The 18,489-nt window shown below is 40.0% G+C and overlaps 1 protein-coding gene across 6 annotated transcripts in view; it reads left to right on the top strand.

The window, feature by feature from the left end:
• ppp3cb (protein phosphatase 3, catalytic subunit, beta isozyme) overlaps window positions 1–18,489 on the top strand; it is an 84,299-nt gene that overhangs the window by 57,414 nt on the left and 8,396 nt on the right. For all 6 annotated transcript variants that reach the window (XM_055159188.1, XM_055159189.1, XM_055159186.1 and 3 more), the window contains 8 exons: window positions 4,332–4,477; window positions 9,507–9,646; window positions 12,844–12,921; window positions 13,053–13,147; window positions 14,341–14,466; window positions 15,369–15,446; window positions 15,628–15,712; window positions 16,364–16,461. In XM_055159188.1, coding sequence (XP_055015163.1) covers window positions 4,332–4,477; window positions 9,507–9,646; window positions 12,844–12,921; window positions 13,053–13,147; window positions 14,341–14,466; window positions 15,369–15,446; window positions 15,628–15,712; window positions 16,364–16,461 — 846 coding nt within the window. The remainder of the gene's footprint in view (window positions 1–4,331; window positions 4,478–9,506; window positions 9,647–12,843; window positions 12,922–13,052; window positions 13,148–14,340; window positions 14,467–15,368; window positions 15,447–15,627; window positions 15,713–16,363; window positions 16,462–18,489) is intronic.

Raw genomic sequence — 18,489 nt, 5'->3', positions numbered from 1 at the left:
TAATGTCAGATTGGACCTTAACCTAGATAAAAAAAGACGCGCGCGGTCCCCTCCCACGCGACCGCCGAGGGCTCGTGACCGCCCCGGCATGCCACTCCCTCTTCCGGACATCCGCCCAGGCCGACAGCTCATCCATTAGACACATTACATAATGCACCTTTAAATATTTTTAGGAGTCATTGCGCCCCTGCTGGCCAACAATGGAAAATGTACCATGTCCGTTATATATTTTTTTGCGCATAATCATGCATAGAACTTATTCCCTGAATTTGGTACAAATCCAATAATGTTGACGTTTCATGTCTATGGTAGGGGGCGCTATAGTGTTCACTTTTCATATGTTTTATAGTGTATTATATTCAGGCCAAAATCTTGCATTAATGATTCAAATTTAAGCATGATCGAACCAAACATGTCCCTGTAATAATTTTTAAAATATTTTTTGGGGGATTCTTTGCGCCCCTACTGGCCAACCGTGAAAAATACATCATGTCCGTAATACACATTTTTGCTTGTAATCATGCATAGAATTTAATCCCCGAATTTGGTACAAATTCAATATTGTTTACTTTTCATGTCTATCCTAGGGGGCGCTATAGTGTTCACTTATTAGTGTATTATATTCAGGCTGAGATCATGCATTAGTGATTCAAATTTCAGCACAATCGCACTAAGTCTGTGTGTGTAATCTTTTTTTAACTATATTTTGGGGGAGTCTTTGCGCTCCTGCTGGCCAGTGGTGGAAAATGCACCATGTCCGTAATAGACTTTTTTACTTGTAATCATGCATAGAATTTAATCCCCAAATTTGGTACTAATCTGATAATGTTGACGTTTCATGTCTATGCTAGGGGGCGCTATAGAGTTCGCTTTTATTAGATTTCATATTTCATTACATTCAGGCCTGGATCACGCAATTGTGATTTGAATTTGAGCTCTTTAGGACAATGCCTGTGACCGTTACAGGTCACCAAAGAAACAGGAAATGAAGGCGTTTTTCGCCGGCGTGCTACGGGCAAACCGTAAGGAGTATCAAAAAACCTTCTGATGCATTTTGTGAGTTTATGTCTGTAGATGTGACATGTCAAATTTGTGAGTTTATGTCTGTAGATGTGACATGTCAAATTTGAGATCATTTGGACTAAACCCCGGGGACTTGAATCTTTTTGTAGACACCCAAGTCAAAACGGCGCCAAATTTTTGATCCAATATGGCCGACTTCCTGTTCGTCATAGGGGTGCACAATGATTGGCTTTTTTGCTTGTCTCCATGAGTTCTATCACTGTTCCGAATTTCATGACTGTATGCCAAAATTTGTGTCTGAGCCTCCAATTCATTTCAAAATTTTGAAATTTCAAGGGGGCGCTGTTGAGTGGGGGTGCTTTGGGCATTGTCATGATGCCCATTTTATCAAATTTTTTGCCGGACCGGTCGATCTGAACCCCGGTTTGAGGACTTTTCGTCGACGTTCAGGGGGTCAAAATCGCGATCGTTTGCAAAGAAAAATAATAATAGAGCAGAAGAAACTGAGGAAGAACAATAGCCCTCGCCAGTTACTTCGTTACTGGCTTGGGCCAATAATCAGATCAGATTTTGCAACTGTTTTGAGGTTTAAGCCATGTTATAATGTTATTTCATCAGAAACATGGAGTTGTGTTTTATTTTATTCACACATGTTTGAGTAATCCTTTATTATTAGGAATTTAAAAACACAGTGGAGTACATCACTACGCATCACTACATGACATCACAAGGTGAAGTGGAGTATTTTCCGTTTTAGAGAAGAACTCAGCCTAAATATGTAGGACTTTTGTGTTAAACGTGCGACTGAAGCAAAACACAAGTTTGATTTGGAAACAACAATGTAACATAGATGAGAAAATAGCATAATATGGGCCTTTTAAGTACAAGTAGCATTCTTTCCCATTAATGCAGGACATTGTATAAAATTTGTATTAAATTAATAGTCAGAAATTCTCCTCCACAGACTAAAACCAGTCAGGACTATAGTGGCACAACAAAATTTGATGGCCTTGCTCATTGTATTATCTTTTGTCTTTTATCTTTTGTCCTTAAATTCCTACTCCTAATATATTATAATATTCCATATTCGCTCCTATTACTGCTAGCCTCTTCATTTAACTGGAGCCAAATGCTATGGCTGACGTCACACGTCACATTCCCTTAGTCCACTTCTTTATACAGTAATTTTGATTAGATTGTGATATCCTGTGCAGTTCTAGCCACACTTTGAAACATGCTTCTTCTGACCCACTTGGCCCACCAGTTGACAGCCCAGGCCATCTACATTAGAGTAACTCCTCCATAAACCAGGTTATGTCATTACCATCTGCAAAGTCAAACCCCCTCAACACTCTCACTCTCTCTCTCTTCTTCTCGTTGATTAGCAGCACATTAATTTGGCTCGTAATGATTGGCTCAGGGACCGGCTCTACTGCGTCTCATTGGCCAGGGACCAGGAAGTTGATTTCCCCCGGCGCTGGTGCGAATAGTGGTCGGCCTCATTTACCATCTGCTGCGTGTGACTTCTTCATAAATGTTTCAGGAGCGAGTGGAAAGAGCTGACGACGCCTGGATTAGCCGTAATGAGTAACACAAGCAGAGTAAACAAGCCCCACTGTACAGCACTGCTTTATAATGACTGGGTACTGTACACATAGACCAGGCTTAATGGTATGTTTGGGAAGAAAACAACAAATCCAACTCTTTGGTTTCAAAGTTGAAACATTACTGAATACTTTATGAAGATGAGAGTCTGGTCACCGTTCAGATGGGAGTGGGAGTGATTGACAGGTGGATTAGGCAGTCAGGGACATGCATGGTTTGTCTGTAACAAAAGAAATATGACTGCTTATGAGGAAAAAATAAAGGAAAAAAATATCACATTGGACTCAAAAATCATAGCTGATTACTGTATTTTCCGGACTATTGAGCGCACCTGAATATAAGCTGCATCAGTTAAATTTTAACAAAAATTTTAAATTGTACATATACAGGCCGCACCTGAATATAAGCCGCAGGTGTTCATATCTTCAAAAACGTTTTCAAGTTCAGGTCATCTGCTTTTATCACCTCTGAAAGATTTTGTCGTCTTTTTGCATTGAGTCAGTTCGTCACGCTGCCGTTGCCAACATCTCACCATTGACTCAAAGACGTCGAGCTCACATGCAGCAGCTCTACTTTCTTCATCCACAGCCACATCAATCACCTTTAACTTAAAAGCTGTATCATCTGCAATTCTTTGTGTATTTTCCATGAAGAGTGTGTGTGTATGAAGCGTAAAATAACTGTTCAAAACACAATTAAACCAGCATCTTCCTCAGTGCATCACCCTGTCTCTCCCCACGCTCTACGGCGCATGTCTCCTGCAGAAATAGTCTCTGTCCTGTCTGTATCATGTCAGTGTCTTGGAGGATTTCAACAGATTTAAGACTCTCTTGGGGCCGGGGCTAGTTCTATCAATCAGGTATGTGTGGATGTCCGGCTACTGAAGTTTCTTCTCATCATTTTACCATCACTAATGTTAATTTAGCATCTTAAATTATTTTATCACACAGTAATAAACTATTTGAGTGCGCTGACAATATTGCTAGTTAGTGTAGCAACTTCATGTGAACCCTAGATCCATGTGTAACCGCACAGACAGCGGTGCAATTTCTGCACTCAGACTGTGCTGTATCTGCTGTGTTGCCAAACCATAGTGTATATATGAATGGACAATGTGCCAAACAGAGAATCCGTCCATATATTAACCGCATCATTTTATTAGCTGCAGGATTCAAAGTGTGAGAAAAAAGTAGCAGCTTGTAGTTCGGAATTTACAGTACTGCAAAAATCTGTGAGCGAGGCACTAAACAACTCTGTTAATTTGAGGTAAGCAAAATTATATTTTACTGAAACTAATGGGTGACCAGTGAGCTCCTACATCACTGAAATAAACAAATCTGATTGGGCGATCATGTTTGGTTCTGTTGGGAGGGTGTGGACCTCAGACTAAAAAAAATACTTAAGAGATCATTATGGATTTACAGAACAAGGTGCATGGTATAAACTTATGCAGAAAATCATAGTCTGTTCTGTATCTGAGTGATACAGAACAGACTATGAAACACAAAAACTAAGTGTTGAACCTGCTACAATGTTCGAGTGAAGCTGCAAAAACTGTTAATCAGAGGTGAGAGCAGTTATTCACCCTGAAAAGCCCCACAACTGTTATTTCTTCTGCATTTGAATGACACAGACAATGAGTCATGGTTTTGCTCATATGATCACTGACTGACCCTTTGTCTCTGTGTGCTGTTTGTGTCCAGGTAAGATCAAGTACTCGGAGCAGGTGTACGACTCGTGTATGGAGGCGTTTGACTGCCTGCCCCTCGCCGCGCTCATGAACCAACAGTTCCTGTGTGTTCATGGAGGACTGTCCCCAGAAATACACACACTTGATGACATCAAGAAGGTAAATCTACAGACCAAGTACACATAAACAGTGAATGACATGACTAGTGATACTTGCAGGTTATCTTATCAACATACTCGGTGGTGTGAAGCTGGACGGCACAGTGGCAAAGCAATTAGCGCTCTCGCTTCACAGCAAGAAGGCCCTGGGTTCAATTCTGGGGCAGGGCCTTTCTGTGTGGAGTTTGCATGGTCTCCATATGCCTGTCTAGGTTTGCTCTGGGTGCTCTAGTTTCCCCTACCACTAAAAGTATGTACAATAGGGGCCAGGACTCCCTTGAAAAAGATATTTTATCCTTATTAAATAAAGGTCAATAAACAATAAAAATAAGATAACTAAAGCATCACTGTCTGAAGCTCTGTTACACAAGTTAGACTTTAATCTGAGATTATATCTGAGAATTTAAAACAATGTGACCAGAAAGAGTTGACTTGGTTGGAGGTGAGATGGTTTGTGCTCTTAAAAAGTCTCTTTCAAATAAAATTACAATCATAAACTAGCTAGTATTAGCCAACTTTTTTTTTTTTTTTTGTTAGTCTCTCTAGGCTTTTTGTTCAAAAAGTCTTTAAACAATTTTTCTCTGTGTTTGCCAGTGTGTGGCTTCTGTCACCATGGTAACTGATGAACATTCCACCAATAAAAATACATGTAGAACACCCCCAGCCTGATGTCACTGCAAAGTATCAATAATATAGAGAATCAAGCAGGAAAGCAGATCAAGATTTTTGTCTTGGTGTTGTAGTAGCCATAGTTCTAGTAGCAGTAGTAGTAGTAGTAGTAGTAGTAGTAGTAGTAGCACTGGTAATAATAGATATAGCAGTAAAATCACTCCAAAATCCACGCTCCACGTCTCTGAGCCCCACCACTACCGGTAGTAGTAGTAATGGTAGTAGTAATGATAGTAATGGTAGTAGCCATAGGCCTAGTGGTAGTAACACTAGTAGTAGCAGTTGTAGTAATAGTATTAGTATTAATATTAGTAGTTACTACTACTACTAGTAGTATTAGTAGTAGTAGCAGTAGCAGTTGTAGTAATAGTAGTAGCAGCAGCAGTAGTAGCAGCAGGAGTTGTAGCTGCAGTAGTAGTAGTAGTAGTTCTAGTAGTAGTAGTAATAGTATTGTTAAAAACAAAGATAGAAGTAATAATCACTCTACAAATCCAAGCTGTCTCTGTGCCTTGCTGCGGTTCACACTCGGACTGAGCTGTGATGGAGGCGGTGACAGTCACTTCCTGGTCCGAGGCAGCGTTTCCAGGGCGACGGTGGTCACATGACAGCCGACTCTGTTGCCGTGGAGACGCTCTGCTCGGCTGACAGCTCTGTTTGTGTTTGTCTCTGCTGTTCGTTTGTACTCTACTCTTCAAGAGAGGGAGAGCAGTTGGTACATTTTTATATCTCCAACAGTTTTAATGTGACAAATGAGACTGGACTGGGATTTTAACACATTTACATTGCGAGTAGACATCTGATTGATAGATGGATGGATAAGTAAATAGATCAATAGAGAGCCAGAGAAAAAGAGAGAGAAATTGCTTGGATTTACACATATTAATCTACTACGCTCTTAATTCACACGTGACACACGCTACCGAGATCTTTTTAAAAACACCTGCATTTGTAAATAACCCGTTTAGACAATACTATGTCTTATAACATGGTTAGTGGTAAAAAGAAGACAGGAGAGATGGTTTTTATCAGAGGGAGGAGAGGGGCTGCTGCTGGGAACAAGGTAGAAATGTGCAGCTACACAGACATGAGAGGAATTTCCGGTACTGCAAAAAAAAGGAGCAGATACTTATCCAAAGAAATTGTCAAAATAAATAAATGCAGAAAATTTAAAGATTTAATGGTGACGTTAATGTCTAATAGACTTTAAGTAGCAGATCATAAACCACATGCTCCTTAGACACAGTATTTTTTTAATGATGGTAGCCTAAATATGTATTCATAGTGGTCAACTGCTATGGGTCTGTTTTAGTTCAGAACTGGTGGCCTATTTTTTATTTAATATCGAAAGTTTATTTATTTTTATTTTTATACAGTAGGAACACTAAATGTTATGATTTATTATAACAGTGACTGTATTTTTCTATTTAATGCTGATATTAGTATAGTAATAGATAGTGTTAATGTTTTAAAATAGGAAATAATGTTATAATGTTAATATATCATTGAACTGCCACCTTAACGTGGGGGAGCAGTTTGACTGTCCGAATGATTCCAGGAGCTATGTTGCGAGGGGCTTATGCCCCTGGTAGGGTCACCTAAGGCAAACGGGTCCTGGGTAATGTTTCAGACTGTGTCAGCCGGTGCAAAGAGATCTGGGCTTCAGTCAGAGGCAGGGGCCTCGACGACAGGATCGCTGGACGTGGAAACTGGCTCTGGGGACATGGAATGTCACCTCGCTGTGGGGGAAGGAGCCTGAGCTTGTACTTGAAGTTGAGGGTTACCGAACAGATATAGTCTTCCTCACCTCCATACACAGCTTCGGCTCTGGAACCCATCTCCTTGAGACGGGCTGGACTCTCCATTTCTCTGGCATTGCCTGCGCGGAGCAGCAGTAGGCTAGGGAAGAACAGCCTCCTTGATGTGAACCCGAGCAGTGTTCTGTTATTGCATTTCTGTGCTAGCCACATTTTGTCCATAACAAACACCATGTTCAAGCACAACGGTGTCCATCAGTGTACGTGGCACCAGGACACTGTCGGTGGGGGGTCGATGAACTACTTTGTTGCATGTCTTGGACACTTGGATGAAGAGAGGGGCAGAACTGTCACTACCTGGTGGTGAGTTGGGTCTGCTTGCGGAGGAGGAAGCCAAAAATGTCTGGCAGACCCAAGCGTATCGTGAGGGTCTGTTGGTAACATCTGGCAGAGCCCTCTGTCTAGGGGACCTTCAACTCACACGTCCGGGAGAGCTTCTCCCAGATTCCGGGGGAGGCTGGGGACATGCAGTCCGAGTGGGCTATGTTCTCGGCCTCTATTGTTGATGTGGCTACTCATAGCTGTGGTCGTAAGGCCTGTGGTGCCTGTCGCAGACGCGATTCCCGAATCTGGTGGTGTACACCAGAAGTAAAGTAAAGGAGCCTTGCTGACATATGGGACTCCTGAGGCAGATGACAGGTGCTGATAGGCCAAGAGTGCTGCAGCCCATGTAGTCGCAGAGGTAAAAAATTTGGGACTGGGAGGAGTTCAGGGAGGCTATGGACGAGGTCTGTCAGTCAACCTTCAAAAAATTCTGGCAAACTGTTTGACACCGCAGGAGGGGGAAGAAATGCTTCACCAGCAGTGTTTACAGTGCGGGGGGAGAGCTGTTGACCTCGACTGGGGATGTTGTCGGACGGAGGAAGGAATACTTTAAGGATCTCCTCAATCCCACCATCATGTCTTCCAAGGAGGCAGCAGAGGCTGGGGACTTGGAGGCAGACTCATCCATCATTCTGGTTGACATGACTGAGGTGGTTGGCAAAGCTCCTAAATCTCTGGATGTTGTGGGGCTGTCTTGGCTGACACGTCTCTGCAACATCGTGTGGTGGTCAGGGACAGTGCCTCTGGACTCGCAGACTGGGGTGGTGGTCCCTGTGTTTAAGAAGGGGAATCGGAGGGTGTGTTCCAGGTACACGGGAATCACACTCCTCAGCCTCCCTGGTAAGGTCTATTCCAGGGTACTGGAGAGGAGGATCCAGCCGATAGCAGAACCTCGAATCCAAGAGGAGAAGTGTGGTTTTCATCCTGGCTGTGGAACACTGGACGAGCTCTATATTCTCCATGGGGTGCTTGAGGGTTCATGAGCATTTGCCCAGCCAGTTCACACGTACTTTGTGGATATGGGGAAGGCATTCGACCATGTCTCTCGTGGTGTCCTGTGGGGGGTGCTCCGGGAGTATGGGGTCCAGAACCCTTTGCTAAGGGCTGTCTGATCCCAGACAGACCTGGCAAACCAGGCAGACCTGTGCCCGGTGCATGTTGGACTCCGCTAGGGCTGCCAATTGTCACCGGTTCTGTTCATTGTATTTATGGACAGAATGTCTAGACGCAGTCAGGGGCCAGAGGGAGTCGAGTCTGGGGACCACAGGATCTCATCTCTGCTGTTTGCAGATGATGTTTTCTTAAGGCTCCATTGAACCAGGACCTGCAGCATGCACTGGGGCGGTTTGCAGCCGAGAGTGAAGCAGCTGGGATGAAGATAAGCTCCTCCAAATCCGAGGCCACGGTTCTCGACCGGATAAGGAGGCTTGCGCTCTCCAGGTGTGTGAGGGAAGTCTGGGAGTCCCTGCTTAAACTGCTGCTCCTGTGTTCCAGCCCCGGATAAGCAGAAGAAAATGAATGGAAAATCTGGAGTCCAAAATCTAAAGTTGATTTGAATCGTGACTTAAGTGAATCAAAAGTGAAGCAAAAGAAATTGATTCAGTAAAAACAATTGGTAAAATGTAGGCCTGTCATGATAAATACTATATAGACTTACAATTCAGTATTTTATAAATGAAACTATATTTTTGGGGGGTCAGTATTTATCATTTTTATTTGTAATTGTGGGAAATAATTTATTATTTAGTTATTTTTAACTGCAGTATGTTAAGATTGAATTATGAACTAAAATTACACAAAGGTGTTGCATTCTGCTGTTTATTTATACAGCTCAGCAATATTTAACAATATTGTACATTTAGCATATTTTTGTGGATAATTTTGCTTTGGGATTGGTTTCAATGTTTTTGTTTATTGTCTCTATGCATGTCTATGTATTGCATTTCAAAACTTGTTGTGACAGACCTAGTGTCATCTCTTTTAACCAATGGATTTTTTGAGTAATTGTTTTATTTGAAAGACAAAGTACAATACAATGAATTTTAAATAACTCTTTCAATTTTTATAATTTTCTCTTTCATTTTTGTCTTTTGTTGTCACCTTAGTCACAACAGTTTGCCTATGTTTTGCATAATTTTCCTTGTCAAAACCTGCACAGGAGTCAGCAATCATAAATTTATCTTATCTATATTAGACTAATGCATTGTTCTTGTGTTGTTTCAGCTGGACAGGTTTAAAGAGCCCCCAGCCTTTGGGCCCATGTGTGACCTGCTGTGGGCCGATCCTCTGGAGGACTTTGGCAACGAGAAAACTCAGGAGTATTTTGGACACAACACGGTCAGAGGCTGCTCATACTTCTACAGGTACAACACATACTGTACTATACTATAATATACTATAGATTCTTTAAAGATGGGCATGGACTCACAAGCATCACACTCAATGACAGAGTTTTCTGTACTCTGAAACTCCATTCTCTTTTGAGCCTTTTGAGCCTGCTCTTTGAGATGACCATCATATTTTACAAAAGTAACCTAGCAAGGAGGCAGCAGCAGGAATCAAACACTATATAACTTATATTTACAATTAATTCATAAATTAAATAATTTGTGTTGCCTAACTAACGAACATGTTGTTTATCAGATTGGTTTAGTCAAAAGTCAGTTTAAACTGTCTGTAAAAATTGATTTAAAAGTATTTGATTCTTAGCATTTTTATTGAGTTAATTAATGAATGAAATAAATAAGTAATTGAATGAATTGAAATGAACTGAATTATTTAAATGAATTATGTATTTGTCTAACTGTCTGCCTTCATGTAGTCATCAATACTTAAATTTAAATTTAAATCTGTAGTTCAGACCTCTATAAACATGTTCTGACATGCGTCCAGTTCTTGTGTAAGTAAGGCAATTTATATTTCAGTTTTCTCTCAAATGAATACGGACCTGTTTAGATTGGAAATTGAGTTGTAGTGTGGAAAAGGTTTATACAGGTACAAGACCTTGGTTGTTAAAAAGAGAAATAAAGACGTTCACACCTAAATAAAGTGTATTTTCAGAGTACAGACCCATTTAACTGTCTTAGTGAAACTGAAAAACGAAACCACAAATACCTTGAATCTTCTCAAATCTGGGCCACTTTTGAGGCCAGTGTGAACCGAACTAAAAATAGAGCCACGTTTGAACAAAACTGCTTCAGCTTCAGCTCCAGCTCTGTGACAGGAGCAGATCACCAGAGCTTTCACTGTTTTAGTGTTTGGTTCATTTGAACATCGCTTTATGCACAGTAAAAACAGGAATAAACTGAACCATGTTTAAACTAGGCTGAACCAGGTCTAAACCAGATATGAACCAGGACTGAATCAGGACTGAACCAGGTCTGAACAAGGTCTAAACAAGGACTGAACCAGGACTGAACAAGGTCTAAACAAGGACTGAACCAGGTCTGAACAAAGTCTAAACAAGGACTGAACCAGGTCTGAACAAGGTCTAAACCTAGACTGAACCAGGTCTGAACAAGGTCTAAACAAGGACTGAACCAGGACTGAACAAGGCCTAAACCAGGACTGAACCAGGGCTGAACAAGGCCTAAACCAGGACTGAACCAGCACTGAACAAGGTCTAAACCAGGACTAAACCAGGTCTGAACCAGGTCTAAACCAGGACTTAACCAGGTTTTAACAAGGTCTAAACCATGACTAAATTAGCTCTGAACATGGTCTAAACCAGGACTGAACCAGGTCTGAACCAGGCCTGAACAAAGTCTAATCAGGACTAAACCAGCTCTGAACAAGATCTAAACCAGGACTTAATTAGATCTTAATAAGGTCTAAACCAGGACTAGACCTGGCCATAATGATGTCTAAATCAGGACTAAATCAGGTCTAGTTCAGGTCTGTTTTTTATTTGATTCATTCATTTTATGTAGCGTAAATTAAAAACAGGAAACCAGGTCAAAACAAGTCCTAAACTGGGCCTACATCAGGTCTGGTTGTGTGTGTGTGTGTGTGTGTGTGTGTGTGTCTGCATGCGTGCGTGTGTGCGGGTGTGGGTGTGTGTGTGTGAGGGGTATTGGTTCTTTATACTATAATTTTTTAAAAATCAGTAAGTGAACCTTAAAACATGCCGTCATTAAACCAGGAATTATTTACAATTACTTTGACACTTAATATTTATACATTTCTGAATTGTAAACAAAATAATAAAAAATTTGTGAGAAAAATTTTAATTGGTTCATAATGCAGCTCTGTACTTTCAAACGCCAAAGAGAATACTCATTTTTACAGCAAACATTTAGAAACTAATGTGATATTTTAAAAGAAAGTATTATTCAAGAAAAAAAAAAATGCAATTACCTGGTTTTAATGTAATCTACAAAGAACAAAATATGCAGTCTCTATGGGGTCTTTTTACATACATTTTTTATACACAAAAGCCTGAAAAATTGCAAATACAATTTTAATGGAGCGATTCTTTTTAAAGTAATTAGGCCAATAATATAAAAACAGCCTTTATTTCAGTATAACAATGAATAGGGGGCTGTAGTTTTCACACACTCACACACACCAGCACACACACAGCACAACACCACAGCGCACTTTGAGCATGAAACGATTTCCCACAATCCCCTGGGACTACCGGGCTGCTGTTGCCATGACGATCAGCGCCAGTGATATGAAGTGATTTGAAGATACAGTGAAAAGCCAAGAAGGAAAAATAAAATACAAGGCTATATTTATTGTTATTATGGTGGAAAGGGGGATTGTTAAAGTTAAAATGTGCAGGTAATTTTGAATTTGAGATATTTGTGGACTTTTCTGAGTCAAAATGAAAGAATCTATTGCCCAGCGTACACAGCCTGCTCTGCCCCCCCCACGTCTCTGCCTTCACACAAATGAGGTGTTTTTATACCACCTGCTGGACACTGTTGGTACTACTACTGTAATTAAAACTGAGAAACATTTAAAAAAAAGATCTAACGCTGCACAATATACCAAGAGTAGACATAAATACTTGTAATGTAAAAGTGTACTATGTAACATTTTTGGTCCACTATATAATTTTATATACCACTACATACTATACTACCATATAGATGTTATTGCTTTGCCTGGAATGTTCCACAGTACGGCATTCACATTTTTGAAAATAACCTCATCATTATATTCAGTGACTTGTGTTTCTATTGCTAAAAGATATAAAAGCACACAGTTTTTATTTGCTGTGTTGCATTATCAGTGTTGCATCTCTGCAGATCTGACTTGTACTTTGGCCTGGTGGCAATATGTTTAATGCAGTACTGTGAAACATTCTGGGTAAAGCAATAAAGTGTACCATCTACTAGATAAGTTGCATAGTACACCCTTAAAAAATATGCCATAGTCAGCCTTTTTTTTTTCCCCCCAATATTATCTTAGCAGTTAATGAGGTGGTTTCACATCTTTCTCTGCTTTGTTTCTTGTATTGTTTTAGCTAATACATAACTATGAACTTTTAAACTGCTTACAACAAACACGGGACACACACACACTCACACACTCTTAACTATACTGTGTGCAGTTACCCAGCCGTGTGTGAATTTCTTCAAACGAACAACCTCCTGTCCATCATCAGAGCACACGAGGCCCAAGATGCAGGGTAAAAACTCTTCTTTATAATAATTTAGAATAAAAGAAGATCTAAAAATATTATAAACTCTTTAGTGTATTTTTTTTTTTCATAACAGTACTTTATTTTAGTTATAATGTGTGTTCTGTCGCTCTCCTCAGATATCGGATGTACAGGAAGAGCCAGACCACGGGTTTTCCTTCTCTCATCACGATCTTCTCCGCTCCAAACTACCTAGACGTCTACAACAACAAAGGTGAAAATGCAAAAAATACAATAACTCTTCTGATATTAGTAGGAAGTAAGTAGGAAGTAGCAATTATAAAGTATCAAGGTGGCACAGTGGTTAGTACTTCATCCTCACAGCAAGCAGGTCCTGGATTAAGCTCCTGGACATGGTAGAGGCTTTTTTGTGGAGTGAGGATTCTCTTCAAAATAAGATCTTGGTTAAATAAATAATAAAAGTAATAGTTCTAATTGTGCAATTGTAGTAATAACAGAAGCTTACAAAAAAGTCAATTCAAGAGAAACATAATTGATTGGGAACTTTCAAATCCAAAACTTACGTACTGTCACCCAAATAATTATTCCATAAACACCGTCTTTCCAACCTCAGACTTTATTTAAAGCTGCACTAACTTTTCTGGTGGAGGTTCCCTCCCCAGCATCTCTCCATGGAGATGTTTGGAGATTACACTTGTTTATCTCTAGGAAGACAGCAGGTGACACCATAGGACCAAGTCACATGTGAGATCTGTGGAGAAGCGAGCCCATTCATTGTAAGAATGCAATAAAAACCCATGTTATTGTGTAAATGCAAGCTGGATATGTTTAATGCCATACCAGGACATTCCAGACAAAGCAACAACATCTCCATGGAGACAAACAGGTGATGAACCACTAGAATGTAGGGCAGTGCAAATTTAAAGACTTTTTAACTTAGTACGTATCAGTGCTTTAATATTTTCCTAAAAGCTTTTCTTCAGGGCTGAATCCAGTCTAATATAATCATATTTGTGTTTCTGTATTTTCTAATATGCATGGTGCTCTGTATAACTTTTCTGGTGAAGGGTCCGTCACCTGCTTGTTTATATGAAGATGTAATTTCTCTGCCTGTAATGTTCCATAGTATGACATTAAACATCTTTACCTTACGTTTATTTAATTACAGGTGGTTTTATTGCTCAAAAATACCTACAAAAACTGCATTCAGACTGTGAGCGGGGTCGTCTCTCCACAGATCTGACCTGTAACTTGGTCTCATTTGGTCTCCATGATGATAGAAAGGTTTAATATCATTCTGTGAAACATTCCAGACAAAGCAATAACATTTCCATGGAGACAAGCATTTGACAGACCCTCCACCAGAAAAATTACACAATGTACCTTTCAAATGCATGTTGTGTGTTTCAGTATTTTCCAATATAAAGTGCATGTTGTGTGTTTCAGCTGCTGTGTTGAAGTACGAGAACAATGTGATGAACATCCGTCAGTTTAACTGCTCTCCTCACCCATACTGGCTCCCCAACTTCATGGACGTCTTCACCTGGTCCCTGCCCTTCGTCGGAGAGAAGGGTGAGCCTCCAAAACAGTGGTAAACACAGACACATGTACAGTGGACCCCCAAAACAGCAGACACATGTACAGTAAACAGCAGACACATGTACAGTGGACCCTCAAAACAACAGACACATGTACAGTAAACAACAGACACATGTACAGTGGACCCCCAAAACAACAGACACATGTACAGTAAACAACAGACACATGTACAGTAAACAACAGACACATGTACAGTGGACCCCCAAAACAACAGACACATGTACAGTAAACAACAGACACATGTACAGTGGACCCTCAAAACAAACAGACACATGTACAGTAAACAAACAGCAGACACATGTACAGTGGACCCCCAAAACAACAGACACATGTACAGACAGACACATGTACAGTAAACAACAGACACATGTACAGTGGACCCTCAAAACAGCAACAGCTCTGGCTTTCAGCATTCAAATTAGATCTGCAGTTAATTATCAGTTTATGATCAATCAAGTATCAGTACTTGTGGAAATTTAGGCCTCTCGTCAATGGTAATTATAAATGGTCACATTTTTATTTAGAGCTTTTCCACCTTCAAGGCTCTCAAAGCTCTTTACATCAAGGAACCACTCACCCATTCACACACACATGTTCATACACCAGCCTGATTTTCTGCAAAAAAGGTGAGAGTGACTAAAAACTGTTGGCTTGGTGTGAGAGACTTGTGTAACACCACAAATCAGCTCACCTGTTGTAGTTTCAAATAAATCAGCTCTTTTTGCTCAGGTTCTGTTAAAATAAAGCACAGATTAAAGATTAACTTCAGCAACAGAGCTTCAGACAGAGCAGTGCTTCTAGTTAGCGTCACACCACCAAAGACTGTTGATGACATCAGCTGCAAAGTATCAGTACGTTTCTATGTCTGTTTGCAGTGACTGAGATGCTGGTGAACGTGCTCAGTATTTGTTCAGATGATGAGCTCATGAACGATGGGGACGAGATTTATGACGGTAAAAAAAACATAAAAAAATAAAAACATACATATTTTTAGGTTGTATTTTAAAATGTTGGGTTTTTTATGTTATATTTTACTCAGACAATAATCTTAAATTAATTACTAACAATTAATAAATTAATGAATGAAAGAGTGTTTTGGTGTGACTGACATGTGCTTCACTGTGTTATTTTCAGCGAGTGCAGCGGCCGCCAGGAAAGAGGTGATCAAAAACAAGATCAGAGCCATTGGGAAGATGGCCAAGATGTTCTCAGTCCTACGGCAAGTGTTAAGGCTCATTTTCAAGTGTTTTGGGGAATTGTTAGCATCTAGTAGCACGCAATTAAATCTGCAAATAAAATCCAAAAGGGAAGTGAAAGGACAGACTCAATAAAATCAAATGTCTGGGTGGTTGATTATTGACAAATCTTGGTATATATTACCATTTTATTTTCATTAGACTTATTTTTTCTGGTGGAGGATCTGTCCAATGAAATTAATACAAATTAGGGAAATTATTATAAATGACATTTTAGACTGTTAAGAATTTTAAGAAGAAGATTAAAAAAAGATACACAGCAGAAGAATGTGCTGTAGGCAATAAATGCTGACATGTTAGTTGCTTTAGAACTATTTTGTTATCTTGTTGTGTTTGCACTTGAAAACACTTCACTACATGAAAATTGTGACTAACTGGTTACTAAATCTACAACTAAACCTGGATCAGACCAGGACTAAACCAAGACTAGAACAGGACCAAACCAAGTCTACGTCAGGACTAAAGTGGACTCAAACCAGGAGAAGTGTGAACTCCCGCAGACATGTAAACCAGTGCATTTTCATTTTACTCAGACGATAATCTTATCTTAAATCTTAGCAATTATCTTTTGCACAGTATTTCTAACTGATATCTCTCCATGTTTCTTTTTTTAGGGAGGAGAGTGAGAACGTTCTGACCCTCAAAGGTCTGACCCCGACCGGGATGTTGCCCAGTGGAGTCCTGTCCGGAGGCAAACAGACCCTGCAGAGCGGTAAGTCCACAGTCCAAGTCCCGGTCCAAGTTCTGGTCCAAGTCTTGGCCCGAGAGCCCTGGTCCAAGTTCTGGTCCGAATGTTGTCCTAGTCCTTGTCAGAATCCGGGTCCAAGTCTTGGTCCAAGTCCTGGTCCATGTCTTGGTCCTGGTCCAAATCTGGAACCCTTTCGATATCTAACCCCACAAACTCACTCATGAGGTCTAAGCCGGGCCCATCCTGTTGGCTTCACCTCACCGCTGGAGAGACTAACCCAAACCGCTAACAAACAAACCTTGGATTTAGTCTGATCGTAAACTAACATTTGCTAATGCTAACTCCAGCTAACCCCTGCTAACTTTGGACATGACCTCATTTGAAAAAGCTGAAACATGCTTTTGAGGATGACCAAGAATAGCCTAAAATCTTAGCATATTTTTGACATAATTTTGTATTTCTAAAGATCTCCAAAATGCCATATAATCTTATAATATAGCAAGATCTAGAGGACTTTTCAGTATAGGTTTTACATTCCAATACTGAATTTCTTTTTAAGTCAGACGGAGAAGCAGCTCTACCCAAAGCTTTTTGTGATTAAACAGTGTTGGGAAAGTCACTTTTAAACTGTATTCCCCTACAGATTACAGATTACATACCCCAAAATGTAGTTTGTAACGGAATCCATTAAATTACTTAAAATGAGTAATGTAATCTGAATACTTTGGATTACTTGATATTGTCATGCTTTTTAAAACTACATGAATGTATCAACCACATCCTGAAAATTCTTGTTTGTTCTCTTCAAATTGGCTGAGCCCAAGTCTCCATGAACAGGCATTTGTTTGCAAAGACTAGAATCTTAACATAAGATGTTTTGTCTGCTAAAAGACAATAAAAAGCCCAGATTTCCTTAACCAAATTTTTAAAATTATTGATAGAGAAATGATTTTTATATGAGGTCACTGCTGCCTTAAAGTATGTCCACCCTACTGTTAGGTATCATATTGTTTAGATCTGGTTTAGTCCTGGTTTAGACCTGGTTTAGACCTGGTTTAATCCTGGTTTAGACCTGGTTTATACTTGGTTTAGTCCTGGTTTAGACCTGGTTTAGTCCTGGTTTAGTCCTGGTTAAGACCTGGTTTAGTCCTGGTTTAGTTCTAGTTTATTCCTGGTTTAGACCTGGTTTAGTCCCGATTTATTCCTAGTTTAGACCTGGTTTAATCCTGATTTATTCCTGGTTTAGACCTGGTTTAGTCCTGGTTTAGTCCTGATTTATTCCTGGTTTAGACCTGGTTTAGTCCTGGTTTAGTCCTGGTTTAGTCCTGGTTTAGACCTGGTTTAGTCCTGGTTTATTCCTGGTTTATTCCTGGTTTAGTCCTGGTTAGTCCTGGTTTAGTCCTGGTTTAGACCTGATTTAGTCCTGGTTTACTCCTGGTTTAGTTCTGGTTTAGGTTTTAGTCCTGGTTTAGCCCAAAATCTGAAAACAGGAAAATACCACCATGTAATCCATTTATTTCAACAAAGTAACTGTAATCCAATTACCACTCACTGAAACAGTAACTGTAACTGAATACAGTTACTCATAATTTGTACTCTAATTACGTAACGCCAGTACATGTAATCTGTTACTCCCCAACACTGTGATTAAATATTAAGTAAGCACAAAGCTACAGACAGACACTGTAGGCAGGTGAAGTTTTTTCAGCAAGGACACAATAGCAACAATTATTTCTTCTTTAGATTATTTTAAAGCGCCTGTATTCCACTATATTCTGATCTATGTTCTAATGTTATTTCCTCATCCCAAACAGACCTGGAGTTGTGTTTTGTTCATTCACACGTTTAACACACAAATCCTGCATATTGAGTTCTTCTCTGAACTAGAAAGCACTCAGGTCCACCTTGTGATGTCATGCGTTAATACAGGAAGTGCTCCATTGTGTTTTTAAAATCCATACACATTTCTTTGAATCATTTGGGCTGTTAATTTGGAAAACTACAACATCATGACATCACAAGGTGGAACAGAGTATTTTGAGCTCTGGAGAT

The sequence above is a fragment of the Boleophthalmus pectinirostris genome, unplaced genomic scaffold (genome assembly GCF_026225935.1).
Source record: "Boleophthalmus pectinirostris isolate CB_2022bp ecotype Guang Dong unplaced genomic scaffold, ASM2622593v1 HiC_scaffold_23, whole genome shotgun sequence".
Taxonomy (NCBI): domain Eukaryota; kingdom Metazoa; phylum Chordata; class Actinopteri; order Gobiiformes; family Gobiidae; genus Boleophthalmus; species Boleophthalmus pectinirostris.
The sequence above is the reverse complement of the archived record's forward strand: the minus strand, read 5'-3'. Positions and strand labels throughout refer to the sequence as shown.